The following is an 18,247-nucleotide window of genomic DNA, read 5'->3' as shown; positions in this document are numbered from 1 at the left end:
GTTTTCTAAATATACAATCATGTCATCTGCAAACAGGGACAGTTTGACTTCTTCTTTTCCTAACTGAATACCCTTGATTTCTTTCTCTTGCCTAATTGCCCTAGCCAGAACTTCCAACACTGTGTTGAATAGGAGTGGTGAGAGAGGACATCCCTGTCTTATGCCAGTTTTCAAAGGGAATTTTTCCAGTTTTTGCCCATTCAGTATGATATTGGCTGTCGGTTTGTCATAAATAGCTGTTATTATTTTGAGGTACGTTCCATCAATACCGAATTTATTGAGCGTTTTTAGCATGAAGGGCTGTTGAATTTTGTCAAAAGCCTTTTCTGCATCTATTGAGATAATCATGTGGTTCTTGTCTTTGGTTCTGTTTATATGCTGGATTATGTTTATTGATTTGCGAATGTTGAACCAGCCTTGCATCCCAGGGATGAAGCCCACTTGATCATGGTGGATAAGCTTTTTGATGTGTTGCTGAATCCGGTTTGCCAGTATTTTATTGAGGATTTTTGCATTGATGTTCATCAGGGATATTGGTCTAAAATTCTCTTTTTTTGTTGTGTCTCTGCCAGGCTTTGGTATCAGGATGATGTTGGCCTCATAAAATGAGTTAGGGAGGATTCCCTCTTTTTCTATTGATTGGAATAGTTTCAGAAGGAATGGTACCAACTCCTCCTTGTACCTCTGGTAGAATTCAGCTGTGAATCCATCTGGTCCTGGACTTTTTTTGGTTGGTAGGCTATTAATTATTGCCTCAATTTCAGAGCCTGCTATTGGTCTATTCAGGGATTCAACTTCTTCCTGGTTTAGTCTTGGAAGAGTGTAAGTGTCCAGGAAATTATCCATTTCTTCTAGATTTTCCAGTTTATTTGCGTAGAGGTGTTTATAGTATTCTCTGATGGTAGTTTGTATTTCTGTGGGGTCGGTGGTGATATCCCCTTTATCATTTTTAATTGCGTCGATTTGATTCTTCTCTCTTTTCTTCTTTATTAGTCTTGCTAGTGGTCTGTCAATTTTGTTGATCTTTTCAAAAAACCAACTCCTGGATTCATTGATTTTTTGGAGGGTTTTTTGTGTCTCTATCTCCTTCAGTTCTGCTCTGATCTTAGTTATTTCTAGCCTTCTGCTAGCTTTCGAATGTGTTTGCTCTTGCTTCTCTAGTTCTTTTAATTGTGATGTTAGAGTGTCAATTTTAGATCTTTCCTGCTTTCTCTTGTGGGCATTTAGTGCTATAAATTTCCCTCTACACACTGCTTTAAATGTGTCCCAGAGATTCTGGTATGTTGTATCTTTGTTCTCATTGGTTTCAAAGAACATCTTTATTTCTGCCTTCATTTCGTTATGTACCCAGTAGTCATTCAGGAGCAGGTTGTTCAGTTTCCATGTAGTTGAGCGGTTTTGATTGAGTTTCTTAGTCCTGAGATCTAGTTTGATTGCACTGTGGTCTGAGAGACAGTTTGTTATAATTTCTGTTCTTGTACATTTGCTGAGGAGTGCTTTACTTCCAATTACGTGGTCGATTTTGGAGTAAGTACAATGTGGTGCTGAGAAGAATGTATATTCTGTTGATTTGGGGTGGAGAGTTCTATAGATGTCTATTAGGTCTGCTTGCTGCAGAGATGAGTTCAATTCCTGGATATCCTTGTTAACTTTCTGTCTCGTTGATCTGTCTAATGTTGACAGTGGAGTGTTGAAGTCTCCCATTATTATTGTATGGGAGTCTAAGTCTCTTTGTAAGTCTCTAAGGACTTGCTTTATGAATCTGGGTGCTCCTGTATTGGGTGCATATATATTTAGGATAGTTAGCTCTTCCTGTTGAATTGATCCCTTTACCATTATGTAATGGCTTTCTTTGTCTCTTTTGATCTTTGATGGTTTAAAGTCTTTTTTATCAGAGACTAGTATTGCAACCCCCGCTTTTTTTTGTTCTCCATTTGCTTGGTAAATCTTCCTCCATCCCTTTATTTTGAGCCTATGTATGTCTCTGCGTGTGAGATGGGTCTCCTGAATACAGCAGACTGATGGGTCTTGACTCTTTATCCAGTTTGCCAGTCTGTGTCTTTTAATTGGAGCATTTAGTCCATTTACATTTAAGGTTAAGATTGTTATGTGTGAACTTGATCCTGCCATTATGATATTAACTGGTTATTTTGCTCGTTAGTTGATGCAGTTTCTTCCTAGCCTCGATGGTCTTTACATTTTGGCATGTTTTTGCAATGGCTGGTACCGGTTGTTCCTTTCCATGTTTAGTGCTTCCTTCAGGGTCTCTTGTAAGGCAGGCCTAGTGGTGACAAAATCTCTAAGCATTTGCTTATCTGTAAAGGATTTTATTTCTCCTTCACTTACGAAACTTAGTTTGGCTGGATATGAAATTCTGGGTTTAAAATTCTTTTCTTTAAGAATGTTGAATATTGGCCCCCACTCTCTTCTGGCTTGGAGAGTTTCTGCCGAGAGATCTGCTGTTAGTCTGATGGGCTTCCCTTTGTGGGTAACTCGACCTTTCTCTCTGGCTGCCCTTAAGATTTTTTCCTTCATTTCACCTTTGGTGAATCTGGCAATTACGTGTCTTGGAGTTGCTCTTCTCAAGGAGTATCTTTGTGGCGTTCTCTGTATTTCCTGGATTTGAATGTTGGCCTGCCCTACTAGGTTGGGGAAGTTCTCCTGGATGATATCCTGAAGACTGTTTTCCAACTTGGTTCCATTTTCCCCCTCACTTTCAGGCACCCCAATCAGACGTAGATTTGGTCTTTTTACATAATCCCATACTTCTTGCAGGCTTTGTTCATTTCTTTTTCTTCTTTTTTCTTTTGGTTTCTCTTCTCGCTTCATTTCATTCATTTGATCCTCAATCGCAGATACTCTTTCTTCCAGTTGATCGAGTCGGTTACTGAAGCTTGTGCATTTGTCACGTATTTCTCGTGTCATGGTTTTCATCTCTTTCATTTCGTTTATGACCTTCTCTGCATTAATTACTCTAGCCATCCATTCTTCCACTTTTTTTTTCAAGATTTTTAGTTTCTTTGCGCTGGGTACCTAATTCCTCCTTTAGCTCTGAGAAATTTGATGGACTGAAGCCTTCTTCTCTCATCTCGTCAAAGTCATTCTCCGTCCAGCTTTGATCCGTTGCTGGCGATGAGCTGCGCTCCTTTGCCGGGGGAGATGCGCTCTTATTTTTTGAATTTCCAGCTTTTCTGCCCTGCCTTTTCCCCATCTTTGTGGTTTTATCTGCCTCTGGTCTTTGATGATGGTGATGTACTGATGGGGTTTTGGTGTAGGTGTCCTTCCTGTTTGATAGTTTTCCTTCTAACAGTCAGGACCCTCAGCTGTAGGTCTGTTGGAGATTGCTTGAGGTCCACTCCAGACCCTGTTTGGCTGGGTATCAGCAGCAGAGGCTGCAGAAGATAGAATATTTCTGAACAGCGAGTGTACCTGTCTGATTCTTGCTTTGGAAGCTTCCTCTCAGGGGTGTACTCCACCCTGTGAGGTGTGGGGTGTCAGACTGCCCCTAGTGGGGGATGTCTCCCAGTTAGGCTACTCAGGGGTCAGGGACCCACTTGAGCAGGGAGTCTGTCCCTTCTCAGATCTCAACCTCCGTGTTGGGAGATCCACTGCTCTCTTCAAAGCTGTCAGACAGAGTCGTTTGCGTCTGCAGAGGTTTCGGCTGTGTTTGTTATTGCCCTGTCCCCAGAGGTGGAGTCTACAGAGACAGGCAGGTTTCCTTGAGCTGCTATGAGCTCCACCCAGTTCGAGCTTCCCAGCAGCTTTGTTTACCTACTTAAGCCTGAGCAATGGCGGGCGCCCCTCCCCCAGCCTCGCTGCTGCCTTGCCGGTAGATGACAGACTGCTGTGCTAGCAATGAGGGAGGCTCCGTGGGTGTGGGACCCTCCCGGCCAGGTGTGGGATATGATCTCCTGGTGTGCCTGTTTGCCTAAAGCGCAGTATTGGGGTGGGAGTTACCCGATTTTCCAGGTGTTGTGTGTCTCAGTTCCCCTGGCTAGGAAAAGGGATTCCCTTCCCCCTTGCGCTTCCCAGGTGAGGCAATGCCTCGCCCTGCTTCAGCTCTCGCTGGTCGGGCTGCAGCAGCTGACCAGCACCGATCGTCCGGCACTCCCCAGTGAGATGAACCCAGTACCTCAGTTGAAAATGCAGAAATCACCGGTCTTCTGTGTCGCTGGCGCTGGGAGTTGGAGACTGGAGCTGTTCCTATTCGGCCCTCTTGCTCCGCCCTCCTGTCTGAGCACATTTTTAAAGTATTCTGACTTTTTGAAAAAATGAATTGGCTTTCTGTAGTGGGAGAGAAAGGGTGGAGTTAAAAGTTGGGCACAGGAAATGAAAAATTATGCCTGGAAATGTTTCCACTGGTGTCTGTCATGTTTCCAGAAGTTAAAACCATGTTCAAGGGAAGTCTTGCTCATATGCTTAGGAAGTATTAGCACTCCAGAGTGTCTTAGGTATCTGAAATGTGAAGTCATGTATGAAATTGACATTCAACTTAGCTGGATGACAAACCTATAAAAAATAAATGCACATTTGTGTTGTATCATCTTGGTAGCAATTTGTATAAAGAATTCAGGTAAGCCACAATGTGGGGGCAAAACTTTTAAAGTAATAGCAAGGGATGAGTGCTCAGTAAAGATCACTGTAAAGAACAGAGAAGTTAGCCCACCAAATCTGACATACACTGAGCATTTTCACCCCAGTGCACTGCCTTCGCTCGTCTCTGTAATGTACAGCTGTGTTTACTTCTGCATCCCCTTGAGTGTCAACTTTGCTTATGTTTCATATTTCAGATAGTATTCTTTCACAGATGCTCACACCTATAAATACAAACAGAACATTGGTGCATAATAGTGCCTATAATTGGTATCATTGCCTTGTTCCTGGCTTAAATGGGGTTTCCGCTAAACGATTTATTGTTTTTAAGCTGACTTATGGGTTGAATGAATTTTTTTCAGTCATTTTCAGGGAATATCCACTGTTTCCTATATTACTAAGCATTTATCTCAGGAATAGCCAAGCTTTTCTTATCTGTTGTGATGATCATTTGGGTTTTCTCTATCTAGCAGCATGGCAGGTTTTATGTCTCTTATAATCCATTCATGGGATGACTCTCAATCAAGGGGGTAATTTGAATGTACTGCTGGATTAATACTGTTCATTAGTGTTTACTTGGGAAGTTAGTATCAAGGTACGAGCTAGGTCTCTCATTCTACTTTTTTCCCTTTTGTTGTCTTTTAGCATCAATGTTATGTTAGGTTCTTAAAAAGATTTAGGAAGCTTTTCTTCTCTAAGAAGAGTTTTAAAACCTTTTTATTGGCCAGGTGTGGTGGCTCACACCTGTAATCCCAGCACTTTGGGAGGCCGAGGCAGGCGGATCACCAGGTCAGGAGTTCGAGACCAGCCTGACCAACATGGTGAAACCCCATCTCTACTAAAAATACAAAAATTAGCCAGGTTTTTTTTGGTGTGGTGGCGCATGTCTGTAATCCCAGCTACTCAGGAGGCTGAGGCAGGAGAATCACTTGAATCCAGGAGGCAGAGGTTGCAGTAAGCCGAGATCGCACCTCTGCAGTCCAGCCTGGGCAACAGAGCGAGACTCTCTCATAAAACAAAAAGCAACAACAAAAAAAACCTTTTTATTATGGAAAATTTCAAATCTATATGAAAGTAGAGAAAACAGTATGAAGAATGAATCCCTGCTAGTATGAGGAATGTATCCATCACCTAGCTTCGACAATTATCTGTATAGGTTCAATCCTGTATATTTCCCTCTACCCCACTCCCTGCCTCCCTGCCTCCCTGCCCTCCACCAAAGCTGGATTATTTAATAGTAAATCTCATACATCTAAATAGATGTTTTAAATTGTTGTAAAATTTTATGACTAATACATGAATACATTCATCTTATTTTTAAAAAAACGACTTACAGATTAGGCCAAAGTCCCTTTCAACCACTACATCCTTGGACCCCTCTCCAGAGGTTGCCACTGTTAGAAGATTGGTGTGTGTCCCTCCTTGTATTTATTTATTTATTTGAGACAGAGTCTCGCCGTGTTGCCCAGGCTGGAGGGCAGTGGTGCGATCTTGGCTTACTGCAACCTCTACCTCCTAGGTTCAAATGATTCTCGTGTGTCAGCCTCCCGAGTAGCTGGGATTACAGGTGTGTGCCACCATGCCTGGCTAATTTTTTTGTAATTTTAGCAGCAACAGGGTTTCACCGTGTTGGCCAGGCTGGATCTCAAACTCCTGGGCTCAAGTGATCCACCTGCCTTGGCCTCCCAAAGTACTGGGATCACAGGCGTGAGCCACTGCATCTGGCTAGATATACTTTTTCATGTGATCTTTTTCTTCCTTTCTCTTCAATCCTTGAGGTAAATTGGGCAACGTGGTTTATGACATTTTTCTGCTGACTTATGCTGAAACCTAATTAGAATTTTGAAAAGGCAAAGTCAAAGATCTATAGGCAAAGATCTATTCTAATAACTACATCATTAGAATGTAGTGACTTGGTCTAGAATGGAAAACCTGGATTTGTGCTGAGCTGTGCCACTCACAGCTGTGTATCCTTTGGGAAAACACGTCTCTGAATCAGTTCCTCATGTGTCAGGGGATATAGACTTGACTTTTGAGGGCATGTGGGCATTGAATGTACGTGAAAGCATTTTGTAAATGATAAAATATAGGAATAGGAAACCAAACACCACATCTTCTCACTTATAAGTGGGAGCTGAACAATGAGAACACGTGGATACAGGGAGGGGAACATCACACACCAGGGCCTGTCAGTGGTTGGTTGGCAAGGGGAGGGAGAACATTAGGACAAATACCTAATGCATGCGGGGCTTAAAACCTAGATGACGGGTTGATGGGTGCAACAAACCACCATGACACATGTATACCTATATAACAAACCTGCACATTCTGCACATGTGTCCCAGAACTTAAAGTAAAATAAATAAATAAAAAGATAAAATATGACTTTTATTGTTGCCTATGTTAGGTCACTTTAAGATGAGAGGAAGCCGGCCAGGTGCAGTGGCTCACACCTGTAATCCCAGCAGTTTGAGAGGCCAAGGCAGGTGGATCACAAGGTCAGGAGTTCGAGACCAGCCTGGCCAAAATGATGAAATCCCGTCTCCACTAAATATACAAAAAATTAGCCAGGCATGGTGGCGGGCACCTGTAGTCCCAGCTACTCAGAAGGTTGAGGTAGGAGAATCACTTGAACCTGGGAGGCGGAGGTTGCAGTGAGCTGAGACCATGCCACTGCACTCCAACCTGGGCAACAGAATGAGACTCTGTCTCAAAAAGAAAAAAAAAAAAAAAAAAAAGAGAGAGAGAGGAAGCCAAGGAGAGGGAAGTAGTATTCATGCATCACCTCTGTTTTGTTAGAATGTACTTCTAAGGATTAATAAGCCTGAATTCTAGAGATGAGGAGTAGTACAGATTGATGTCAATGACAAGTTAGGAACACTGTTTTAGAGGCTTATGCTAGAGGGTAAGTTTGATCTTAGGATGGGTGCTGAAGAGATAGGTTTCATACACGCGCGCACACACACACACACACTGTGGCCTTGGTGTGTCCTCTACCTCTGTGTTCAGAAAGGAAGCTTCTTCTAGTGTCAGACCTCCTGGGTTGAAGACTGGCACTCCTGCTCAGTAGCTGGTAACTTTGAGCAAGGTTCTTTACCTCTCTCAGCCTCAGTTTCCTCAGTTGTAAACATGGGCAAATCATAGTACCTTTTTTATGTAGTTGTTGTAAGGTTTTGATGAGCTAATATGATTAAAAGGCTTAGCACAGAACAGGCACAGAGTAAGTACTCATTATTACCTTATTTTTATAAATATTATCTAACCTTACCATTATCAGCGTGTGACCCTATTTCTTCTCTTTCAGGTAGGAGGTGTGCAGTCTTTGGGGGGAACGGGTGCACTTCGAATTGGGGCTGATTTCTTAGCGCGCTGGTACAATGGAACAAACAACAAGAACACACCCGTCTACGTGTCCTCACCAACCTGGGGTGAGTTTTTCAGCTGAAGTGAGAGGAAAAACAGAAACCAGAGAGAATTATCCTCATGACTCTCCCTGGTTACACAGAAAATGTAATCCAGCCCTGGAACAACTGACCATTGGGAATGGTTTGAACAGTGGGTTATGGCAGTGCATGAGAAACCTGCTGCTCAAAATCAAGTTAAGAATACTCTTTCTCAAGACTCTTGGTAGACTTGTATCTACCAAGGCTATGTTGAAACTCCCCAGAGGAGGCATAGAATGTAGATGCAGGAAGTATCATTGTAGTAGAATATAAGTCTGGCATTAATGTGACTGGTTGAACTTGTTCTTGGTTACAGTCATTCCTCTACATCTTAACCCCCAGCCTGGATGATGCCCAGTGGACACTGAGCCTGGGAGGGCCCTGGAAGCTGACTTGCATCCTTTCCACTCATGCCTCCTAGTGTTTGTAAAAGTGCTTAACTTTTTACTCCTTTGCATGCAGAGAATCACAATGCTGTATTTTCCGCTGCTGGTTTTAAAGACATTCGGTCCTATCGCTACTGGGATGCAGAGAAGAGAGGACTGGACCTCCAGGGCTTCCTGAATGATCTGGAGGTGGGTGATTTAGAGGAAAAAGTAGAGAATTGCATGGTGTCAGGAATAGCAGGCAAAGTCTTTGGACCAGTTGCTAAGTGAAGGGGTCTGAGACACCTTCCCCACACCAGATGGTGGTTTCTGACATAGCACATAAGAGAGAGGGCACAAAAGAGACATGAAAGAGTGACAAGAATATGATTGCCCTTTGCCCTCCATCACTGACTGATCTGCTGCTGTCTCCCAGTATTGCCGTCAGTGTCAGAGCTGACATAGCTTCCTTCTCCTCAGAACGCTCCTGAGTTCTCCATCATTGTCCTCCATGCCTGTGCACACAACCCAACTGGGACCGACCCAACTCCAGAGCAGTGGAAGCAGATTGCTTCTGTCATGAAGGTAACTGCCTCTTCTGAGCATCTCTTAAAAAATAGTATGTTTTCTTATTTAATGTATTCAGAAGTAATACCTGTTTGCTGTTTGCTGAGGAATTAGGAAAATGGGAAAAGTCCAAAGAAAAAATAAGTATTAACTGTAAATTTTATTACCTAAAGAAAGACACTGTTAATGTTTTGGTAGATGGAATGTCAGACTCTGTGTGTGTGTGTGTGTATGTGTGTGTCTAGTTTTATATATATATGTTTTACAAAGATGAGATCATTTTGTCTGTACTGTTTTTTGCAACACAATTTGTTTCTCATTTTCACTTCTTTATATACACGTCATTGAATATTTTGCAGCATCATTTTTCATAGCTATATTATATTCCTTTCATGGATGTGTCATATGAGGGATGGGGTAAATCATCTGATGAATATTTAGGTTTACTTCAGATTACTTGATCTGATGAACAATTATATAACAAAACTTCCCTTTATGATTTCTTTGGCGTAATTTCTAGGTGGGAATTCCTAGCTGAAAGTGTGTCTATTCTTCGTTAACGAGTCTGTAGAATACTTACTGAGGAACTGCTGTGTATTGGGCACTGTGGGAATACAGTATTGAACGGAGCAGATGCAGTCCCTACCCTCAAAGACAGACAGCCTGTTTGTGGAGATGGACGAGTACTAAGGCAGCTGCGATACTGTGAGATAGCTGTGTTGATGGTGTTATATGGGGTACATAGTGCAGACTTTGGGCAGTGTATATGTGGGAGTTGGGGGTTGGTGGCAGGAACCTTCCTGGAAGAAGTGGTTTCCATGTTGAGTCCTGTAGGATGGGGAAGAGTTAAGAAGGCATCAGCAGACAGGCGTTGACAGGGAAGGGATGTACTCTGCAGAGGGCAGAGCATAGTCAGAAGCCCCAGGCAGAGATCATGGGGAGTGTGAGAGATGAGGCTAGAGTGAATAAGGGCGGCCTCTGTACTGAGGCTTAGACTTTATTCTCAGGGCAGTGGGGAACCACTGAAATCTTGGATGTCGGGGAGTGACATGATCAGATGTGCATGATCTTAAGGTCACCCTGATGTCACAGCGGGGAATGGATCAGAGAGAGGCAAGACTAAACAGGCTGTGGGAGCAGTTAGGAGACCGTTGCCATAGCCCAGGTAGGAGTTGATGGTGACCTGGATGAAGTAGGTAGCAGTGGGGACACTGAGATGCAAAAGGATTTGGGAGCTCTGAAGAGACAGGACTGATAGGACTTGGGGGGTGCCAGGATGTGGGGGATGAGCTGTAGAGGAGTCATCCTGGGCTAGGAGTCCAGACACCTCCCAGTCCCGCCTAATCAAGATACACCTAAGAGATGGGAATCAAAGTATAACCAAAGGCTTGGACAGTTCTAGGGAGGGAAGCGGTGTCCACTCAGAGAGCCCAGCTGTAGAAGCAGGTTCCCTGTGGAGAGCTCTTTGAGGAGATGAGTGACAAGAATGGAGGCTACTCTGTTCCCTTCCTCTTGAGTACCTAGTAGAATAGCCTTGAGGTTGTGAGGAGCCCTGGGGATACCAAGCCTACACTTGACTAAGGCTCTCACGCCAGAAATTTACGGAGGAGAATCCACAACGTAGGACACTGCCTCCTTGCATCAGAAGTAAGCCCTGTTTAAGCTGAATTGGGATACTCTAGGACAATGTACTTTTAAAAAGTAAAGTTTACGGAAAAGGTTGCACTTGCTGGTTGTAGAGAGAAATGGATGTAAAGTGGTGTTTGGGTGCATATAGTCAAGAAATAGGAGAAATGGACAACGTTTGAAATTCCCTCCAGGCATCAGCTGGAGAAGGAAGGCTGGTGTCTGAGGTTGGTGCCAGAAGGATTTCCTGCCTTGACTCACTTTCCTTCCCTGCAGCACCGGTTTCTGTTCCCCTTCTTTGACTCAGCCTATCAGGGCTTTGCATCTGGAAACCTAGAGAGAGATGCCTGGGCCATTCGCTATTTTGTGTCTGAAGGCTTCGAGTTCTTCTGTGCCCAGTCCTTCTCCAAGAACTTCGGGCTCTACAGTGAGTGCTCTCCCGAGGAGTTACAGCCCCATCTCCCCGCATCACTCCCCGCTTTGGCAGCCACAGCTGATTGTGTTCCCTCTCTTTAGATGAGAGAGTTGGGAATCTGACTGTGGTTGGAAAAGAACCTGAGAGCATCCTGCGAGTCCTTTCCCAGATGGAGAAGATTGTGCGGATTACTTGGTCCAATCCCCCCGCCCAGGGAGCACGAATCGTGGCCGACACCCTCTCTAACCCTGAGCTCTTTGAGGAATGGTAAGGGGCTCCCAGTTTGGTGCGCCAGGGGGTGGAGAGTGCAGAGCAGTAATTGTCCCAGTACCTTTAACTGGGTCTCTTCCTTTCATTTTGGCAGAAGCAGGATCAAATTACATTAACTTCTTTGACTCTCAGATATTTGTAAAACGGGCTGATACCTACCTCACATGTGCATAACACAACACCTGGAAGAGAGGAGGGGGCATTCGGTGAATGGTAGTTTTCCCCAATTTCCCCTCCACCCAGTCTTCCTCCCCATAAAGTTTGAAAACCCAGGAAGGCATTCCCAACAGAATAGAATACCCAGCCTCTAGGCAGTTTAACAGTTTGGGAGCTCTTGGTTTTTATCTGTAACTTACCTACACTTTATCTTATTTTAGAACAGTAATTTTATATAGTAGCTACATCTGCAATCTCTATTTAATAAGTCCTGATGAAACATATTACCCCATTAATATCTATAGCAGCACCTCGGTGAAGCCTGAGTTGAAACGTGAGTGTATTATGGCCAGTATACCCAAGACCAGCACTAGACTCACTAGGAAATGTAGTCCTTTCCTTCTTCCCCCTAAGTGTCTCTCTCTCTGGTATGTTCATCCACCCATCCAGACATCCACATGCCATAATAGGCAGGTTATGATCCCATTGTCGGCTGTCATTTAAATTACGGTTTTTAAACCTGTGTGTTTTCGGGTACCATCTTTCCTGTCTGGATTGGTATTTATGTCACTGTCCATGCTTCAGGAAAGGTAATGTGAAGACAATGGCTGACCGGATTCTGACCATGAGATCTGAACTCAGGGCACGACTAGAAGCCCTCAAAACCCCTGGGACCTGGAACCACATCACTGATCAAATTGGCATGTTCAGCTACACTGGGTTGAACCGTAAGTGGCCCCTACCACCTCCAGCACATGTGTGCATGTAGACACACAACATTCCTTTCAGTCGCTGGCCTTGAGCTCACCCTCACGGCCTTTGCCTAATTGGGTAGCCGTTGCTTTGGACCAAGACAAGTTAGGTTTTCTTACGGTGTCCCACGGTCTCGTAAACTCTTTGGGTCTCAGAAGAGTATTGTGGTCTGCCCTGCTGACCCACAGCCAAGATATTTCCATTTTTGTGGGCTGGGAAGTGGCTCAGAGCCAGCCAGTAGGTAACAGGATTGGTAGCTGGGAGCCTTAATTTATGAAAGGTTCTTATAAATGCTCAGGTACATTTTGGGTTTGCCTTAATCCTGAATATAAATATGTATGATTATTCAGAGACCTGATTTCTTAACAGATCTTTCCTATTTCTAGATATTATCCTCAAAAAGGGGTTACAAAGTTATCTCTGCATTTCATAAACAAGAACCTAGATTGGGCTGGGCGCAGTGGCTCACACCTGTAATCCCAGCAGTTTGGGAGGCCAAGGCAGGCAGATCACGAGTTCGGGAGATCAAGACCATCCTGGCCAACACGGTGAAACCCTGTCTCTACTAAAAATACAAAAAAATTAGCTGGGCATGGTAGCGGGTGCCTGTAGTCCCAGCTACTCGGGAGGCTGAGGCAGGAGAATGGTGTGAACCCGGGAGGCGGAGCTTGCAGTGAGCTGACACCACACCACTGCACTCCAGCCTGGGTGACAGAGCTTGACTCTGTCTTAAAACAAAACAAAAAAAAGAACCTAGATTGGTGGTTGGAATTAAAGCTGATTGAAAATCTAGTAGGCGGTCATGCGTGATCTTGGTCGGTTGTCAGTAGGGCACATCTGCCATCTGCAGTCCCATCTGATGACAGAAGAGGCATTTCTTCTTCTTTTTTTTTGAGATGGAATCTTGCTCTGTTGCCCAAGCTGGAGTGCAGTGGTGTGATCTCGACTCACTGCAACCTCCACCTCCCGAATTCAGGCGATTCTCCTGCGTCAGCCTCCCAAGTAGCTGAGATTACAGGCATCATTTCTTTAGTAATTCCCACAGTGCAGATGTGGCCACTCACCTGTGTGTCCCAGTGACTCTAGGGAGGGATGTGTGGCTGGCTTGGTTTGTAGGTATAACAGCAGAGGCCGTGGGGAGGTATTTAACTGGGGCCATCACAGTGCCAGCGTGAAGTGCTCTCAGAAAAATCCAAAGGAAATAAATATAAATGAAAGTTAATAGAGCTTGTATTGTGGACCCCTCAAAATACTTTGGGGTAAAATGAAGCTACCTAAGAAAGTAAAGAAATAGCTCAGTTAGCTGTAGATGTCCTCTTGACTGTGGAACGGAGAATTAATTCACTCACAATTGTAAAAATATTATAAGTAACAGATTAATAATCTTTAGTAGTAATAGTCTAAAAGCTCACAATATGGGAATGTCTCCCTATAAAATATCCATATCTTCCCATTATCCACAAGAGGAAATTAGTTTTATTAATATTATGAATTGGGAAAATGATGAGAATAGAACTGTGCTTATGACACAAAAGTTGTATTTTTAGCGCTTGACATCATTTGCCCTTACTAAAAACAGGGGTTTTGTTTTCCTCCCAACTTTTTTTTTTTTCTTTTTGAGACAGAGTCTTGCTCTGTTGCTCAGACTGGAGTGTAGTGGCACAATCTTGGCTCACTGCAACCTCCACCTCCTGGATTCAAGCGATTCTCCTGCCTCAGCCTCTCAAGTAGCGGGGACTACAGGCATAAGCCACCACACCTGGCTAATTTTTGTATTTTTCGTAGAGACAGGGTTTCACCATGTTGACCAGGCTGGTCTCAAACTCTTGACCTCAAAGTGATCCACCTGCCCCGCCTCCCAAAGTGCTGGGATTATAGGCATGAGCCACCATGCCCGGCCTTTTTTTTTTTTTTTTTTGAGACAGGGTCTCGCTCTGTCACCCAAGGTAGAGTGCAGTGGTGCAATCTCGAGTCATTGCAACTTCCACCCCCTGGGCTCAGGTGATCTTTCCACCTCAGCCTCTGAGTGGCTGGGACCACAGGCATGGACTACCATGCCCATCTAATTTTTTTGTAGAAACGGGGTTTCACCATATTGCTTAGGCTGATCTCAAACTCCTGAGCTCAAGTGATCTGCCTGCCTCGGTCTTCCAAGGTGCTGGGATTACAAGCGTGAGCTACTGCACCTGGCCGGAAAAGTTTTAAACATACAGAAAAGTTGGAGGAATTGTACAGTGAACTCCCATACACTCGCCATCTAGTTTCTACAATTCTCACATTACAATACTTCCTTTGTTATCTTTTTTCTGTCAGAATGGGGCTTTTAACCTGGAGTCCCTGGATGTACTTTTAGGAGAACTGTGAAGCCCCTGAAATGATGTTTAAAAAATTGTGTATGTGTATTTTGGCCCTACTCTAGGGAAAGAGTCCATAACTTTTACTGGCTTCTCAAACTCTGACACTCCCTTCTCTGAAAAAGTAGAAAGGCCTCATTTTTACTAAAACAAAACCAAAAACCAGCATAGGAGCCGTTACTCACTGCCTCAGGGCACAGGTTTTTAGAAACAGTGGTGCACCCGGGGCTGTGCTGGCTTGAGGCTCTATCGCCTTGGGTGACCAGTTCACACAGGTAAACCACTTCTGAAGCTTGCTTTGTTTGTTTGTTTGGAGGGGTCAAGGGAAAACTTACCCTTTGCCCTCTGAAAGTTTGCTGGAAATCAGCTGACAAAAGGCAGATTAATAGGAGAAAAGTCATACAAATTTATTTATTTATTTTTGAGACAGAGTCTCACTCTGTTGCCCAGGCTGGAGTGCAGTGGCACGATCGTGGCTTACTGTAGCCTTGACCTCCCAGGCCCAAGCAATCTACCCACCTCAGCCTTTGTAGTACCTGGGACCACAGGCATGTGCCGCCACGCCCGGCTAATTCTTAAGATTTTTTTGTAGAGACGGGGGTCTCCTTATGATGCCCAGGCTGGTCTTTAACTCCTGGGCTTGAGCAATCCTCCCTCCTTGGCCTCCCAAAGTACTTGGATTACAGGCATGAGCCACTGTGCCTGGCCAGCATGCAAGTTTATTAACTTGCACAGGTGTCTTACAAAATAAAACTAAAATAAATGGCCAGATGATTGATGCTTTTATATCATCTTGGGGTTACAGAAAGAATGGAAGCTTGGAGCTTGGCAAAACAGGTTGTGGCAGACAGAGAAGAGAAGGCCTGGTTAGCAAAGGTGGTCTTGTTATATTATGTAGATAAGTCACAGGTAGCAGCCCTCAGAGAAAATAGCTGGTAACGGTCTATTTCTTTTAGACCTTTAAAGGCATCAGACTCTCAGTTAATTTCCCCTAGATCTGGACAAGGGAGGTCCTCAGAGAAAGTCTAGCTGCAGCCATGCAGATTTTCTCTACAGATACAGATCTCTCTCACAAAAGACAGCTTTGCAGGGCTACTTGTGTATGTAGGCCCTCTGAACAGCCATCTCAAAATATATCAAAGTATATTTTGGGGTGAACTGTTTTGGTTTCCCTCAAGGAGCCCTGAGTCCAGGGTCCAGAGTTTTTACTTCCATAGAGAGGCAGTGTAGCGTCACAGTGTACAGCCTGGACTTAAAATCCTGCCTGAAAATCCCACATCCACCACTGACCAGCTGTGCGACCTCGGAAGGCCATTTAACGTCATTATGGCCTATTTATAAGACGGGCACGATACAGTTATTATCAGGATGAACTAAGATGCAGTGCTTAGAACACTGCCTAGCACATAAGTGTTTGCTCCTCTGATTATGATGATTTTATTATTATTCCATTTCCTCAGGTTGGTGGTATCTTAAAAGTACTAATTACTTAAGCAGTAATTCACTAATTTTTTTTTTTTTTTTTAATTTTTTGAGACAGAGTCTCACTCTGTCACCCAGGCTGGAGTGCAGGGGTGTGATCTCGGCTCACTGCACCTTCCTCCTGTTGGATTTCAAGCAATTCTCCTGCCTCAGCCTCCTGAGTAGCTGGGACCATAGGCACGTGCCACCACGCCCAGCTAATTTTTGTATTTTTAGTAGAGACTGGGTCTCAGCATGTTGGCCTAGCTGGTCTCGAACTTCTGACCTCAGGTGATCCATCTACCTCGGCCTCCCGAAGTGCTGGGATCACAGGTGTGAGCCACTGTGCCCAGCCGAATTCACTAAAATTCTATCAATGGGTTTGCCAAATAGCAAAACTGCTCTAGAGACTGTTGTATAAAGGAAGTACAGGTAGTCTGTTCTTACTCATATGTGATACATTTCTGCAAACATGGAAAAACTGCTGCATCTGCGAGAGAGCTGAGAAATGAACAGAAGTCTGATGGTGCCGGGTCAGAGAGGTCTGTGTCATTTCTCAGCTCGTTGGTTAATTCACACAGTATTGATCAGGTACCTCATGCCTGGGGCCTTGTCCAGTGTACTGTAAATATGAAATGTCAAAGGGAGGCTGCTACGGGTGCTCAGTGTTAAGTCCAGGTTAGGGAAGAACCAAAGGAAGCACTTCATAGCCAGCGTTTCATAACGCTGTCCATCTGATGGTTGTTTTTAGTTGATAGGGGTGTCCTGGTGGATGTAAATGTATAAGGCTTGGTTGGAAGGCAATCCCAGATTAAAATTCCCATCAGTAGTAGCCATATTGAATTTTCTGGGGCTTCAAAGGTGAACTAGTAAGAGTACTTTCCAGAATCTAGTGAGTATATTTTTCTGTTTGTCAGTTGGTCAAAATAGCGCCTTTTGTTTTGCTTCTCTCTGTTAAGGGGAAAGAAGGAAAGCTGTAATTGCCATACAATTGCTGAGCCTCCACTGCTTTAAGGATCCCCTCTGCTCTGATTATGTCTCCTTTTGGTTTTCAACAGCCAAGCAGGTTGAGTATCTGATCAATGAAAAGCACATCTACCTGCTGCCAAGTGGTCGAATCAACGTGAGTGGCTTAACCACCAAAAATCTAGATTATGTGGCCACCTCCATCCATGAAGCCATCACCAAAATCCAGTGAAGAAACACCACCCGTCCAGTACCACCAAAGTAGTTCTCTGTCATGCGTGTTCCCTGCCTGCACAAACCTACATGTACATATCATGGATTAGAGACACTTGCAGGACTGAAAGGCTGCTCTGGTGAGGCGGCCTCTGTTTAAACCGTCCCCACGTGAAGAGAACATCCCTTGAGACGAATTTGGAGACTGGGATTAGAGCCTTGGGAGGTCAAAGCAAATTAAAATTTTTATTTAAGAATAAAAGAGTACTTTGATCATGAGACATAGGTATCTTGTCCCCCTGGCTAAAAGGCAGGAGTATTGCGTGTGGCAACCACGTGCTTCTGTGTGGTGTTTGACTCTGTACAAAGTCTAGTCCCAAAGATCAAGTTGTCTGAAGGAGCCAAAGTGTGAATGTGGGTGTCGGCTGTGGCATTAAACTCATCATCTCAACCCGGAGTGTCTGGTCTGCCTGCTCTTTCTGCATGGTGTGTCCCTAGTCCTAAGCTTTGGTTCTTTAGGGCGACTGTGTTAAGAAGGATATTTAATCATGACACACACATATTTAACTGAAACAGAAGTTTGACCAAACAGTATTCACTCGTGATGTGTGTAGTGCGTTCTATTTTTGAGCCATTCTACTGTGTTCTACTTCACCTAAAAAAGTAAAATAAAAATGTTGATCAAGACCCATGGACTTGATTTTGTGACCATTAATAGGTTGTGACCCCCAGTTTAAAATGAATGCTTTCGAGGGTTTTACTAGTGGCTAAAGGAATAGCTTCCTTCAGTGAACTACCATATAACTCCCTGGCGATTTTGCGGGCTTGTCATTTGGAGGCCAGCTGTCTTCTTATGTTACTTAAGAAACTGGACTTCTTGGACTTGTGAGAGGGGATGACATCACTTAGGTTGATTATAGAACATCAGCCTGTCCCCTGCTGTCAGAGTCCCTCCTGGTTTATTGAAGCAGTTAGAACCACAGAAACATAGATCACAATTTTCAGAGTCCAAGGGCCACTCCAAGTGGCCATTTTGTAGAATTTGGTGGGGTTGGATGTTACTTA

The 18,247-nt window shown here is 44.1% G+C and overlaps 1 protein-coding gene and 2 long non-coding RNA genes across 4 annotated transcripts in view; 2 read left to right on the top strand and 1 right to left on the bottom strand.

Moving 5' to 3' along the window:
- GOT1 (glutamic-oxaloacetic transaminase 1) overlaps positions 1–17,867 on the top strand; it is a 32,061-nt gene extending 14,194 nt beyond the window's left edge. Inside the window, exons 3-9 of one of the 2 annotated variants that reach the window (XR_013398240.1) lie at positions 7,898–8,021; positions 8,499–8,611; positions 8,882–8,986; positions 10,871–11,021; positions 11,111–11,276; positions 12,021–12,673; positions 15,215–15,305. Coding sequence is in view for 1 of the 2 variants with exons in the window: in XM_015147909.3 (XP_015003395.1) it covers positions 7,898–8,021; positions 8,499–8,611; positions 8,882–8,986; positions 10,871–11,021; positions 11,111–11,276; positions 12,021–12,163; positions 17,062–17,201 (942 nt within the window). In the remaining variant the exon portion in view is untranslated. Of the gene's footprint in view, positions 1–7,897; positions 8,022–8,498; positions 8,612–8,881; positions 8,987–10,870; positions 11,022–11,110; positions 11,277–12,020; positions 12,674–15,214; positions 15,306–17,061 lie in introns of those variants that run through there. The other variant, XM_015147909.3, reaches the window with a different exon arrangement.
- On the bottom strand, positions 958–13,018 carry LOC144331249 (uncharacterized). The gene is made up of 2 exons (XR_013398245.1): positions 12,887–13,018; positions 958–2,974 (listed from the first exon to the last, which is right to left on the bottom strand). It is a non-coding gene; the product is annotated as an uncharacterized LOC144331249 (long non-coding RNA).
- LOC144331248 (uncharacterized) lies at positions 3,551–6,966 on the top strand. Its single transcript, XR_013398244.1, has 2 exons — positions 3,551–5,454; positions 6,149–6,966. It is a non-coding gene; the product is annotated as an uncharacterized LOC144331248 (long non-coding RNA).
- Positions 17,868–18,247: the final 380 nt, after the last annotated feature.

The sequence above is a fragment of the Macaca mulatta genome, chromosome 9, assembly GCF_049350105.2.
Source record: "Macaca mulatta isolate MMU2019108-1 chromosome 9, T2T-MMU8v2.0, whole genome shotgun sequence".
Classification (NCBI taxonomy): domain Eukaryota; kingdom Metazoa; phylum Chordata; class Mammalia; order Primates; family Cercopithecidae; genus Macaca; species Macaca mulatta.
This window is presented reverse-complemented; position numbering and strand designations above follow the sequence as displayed.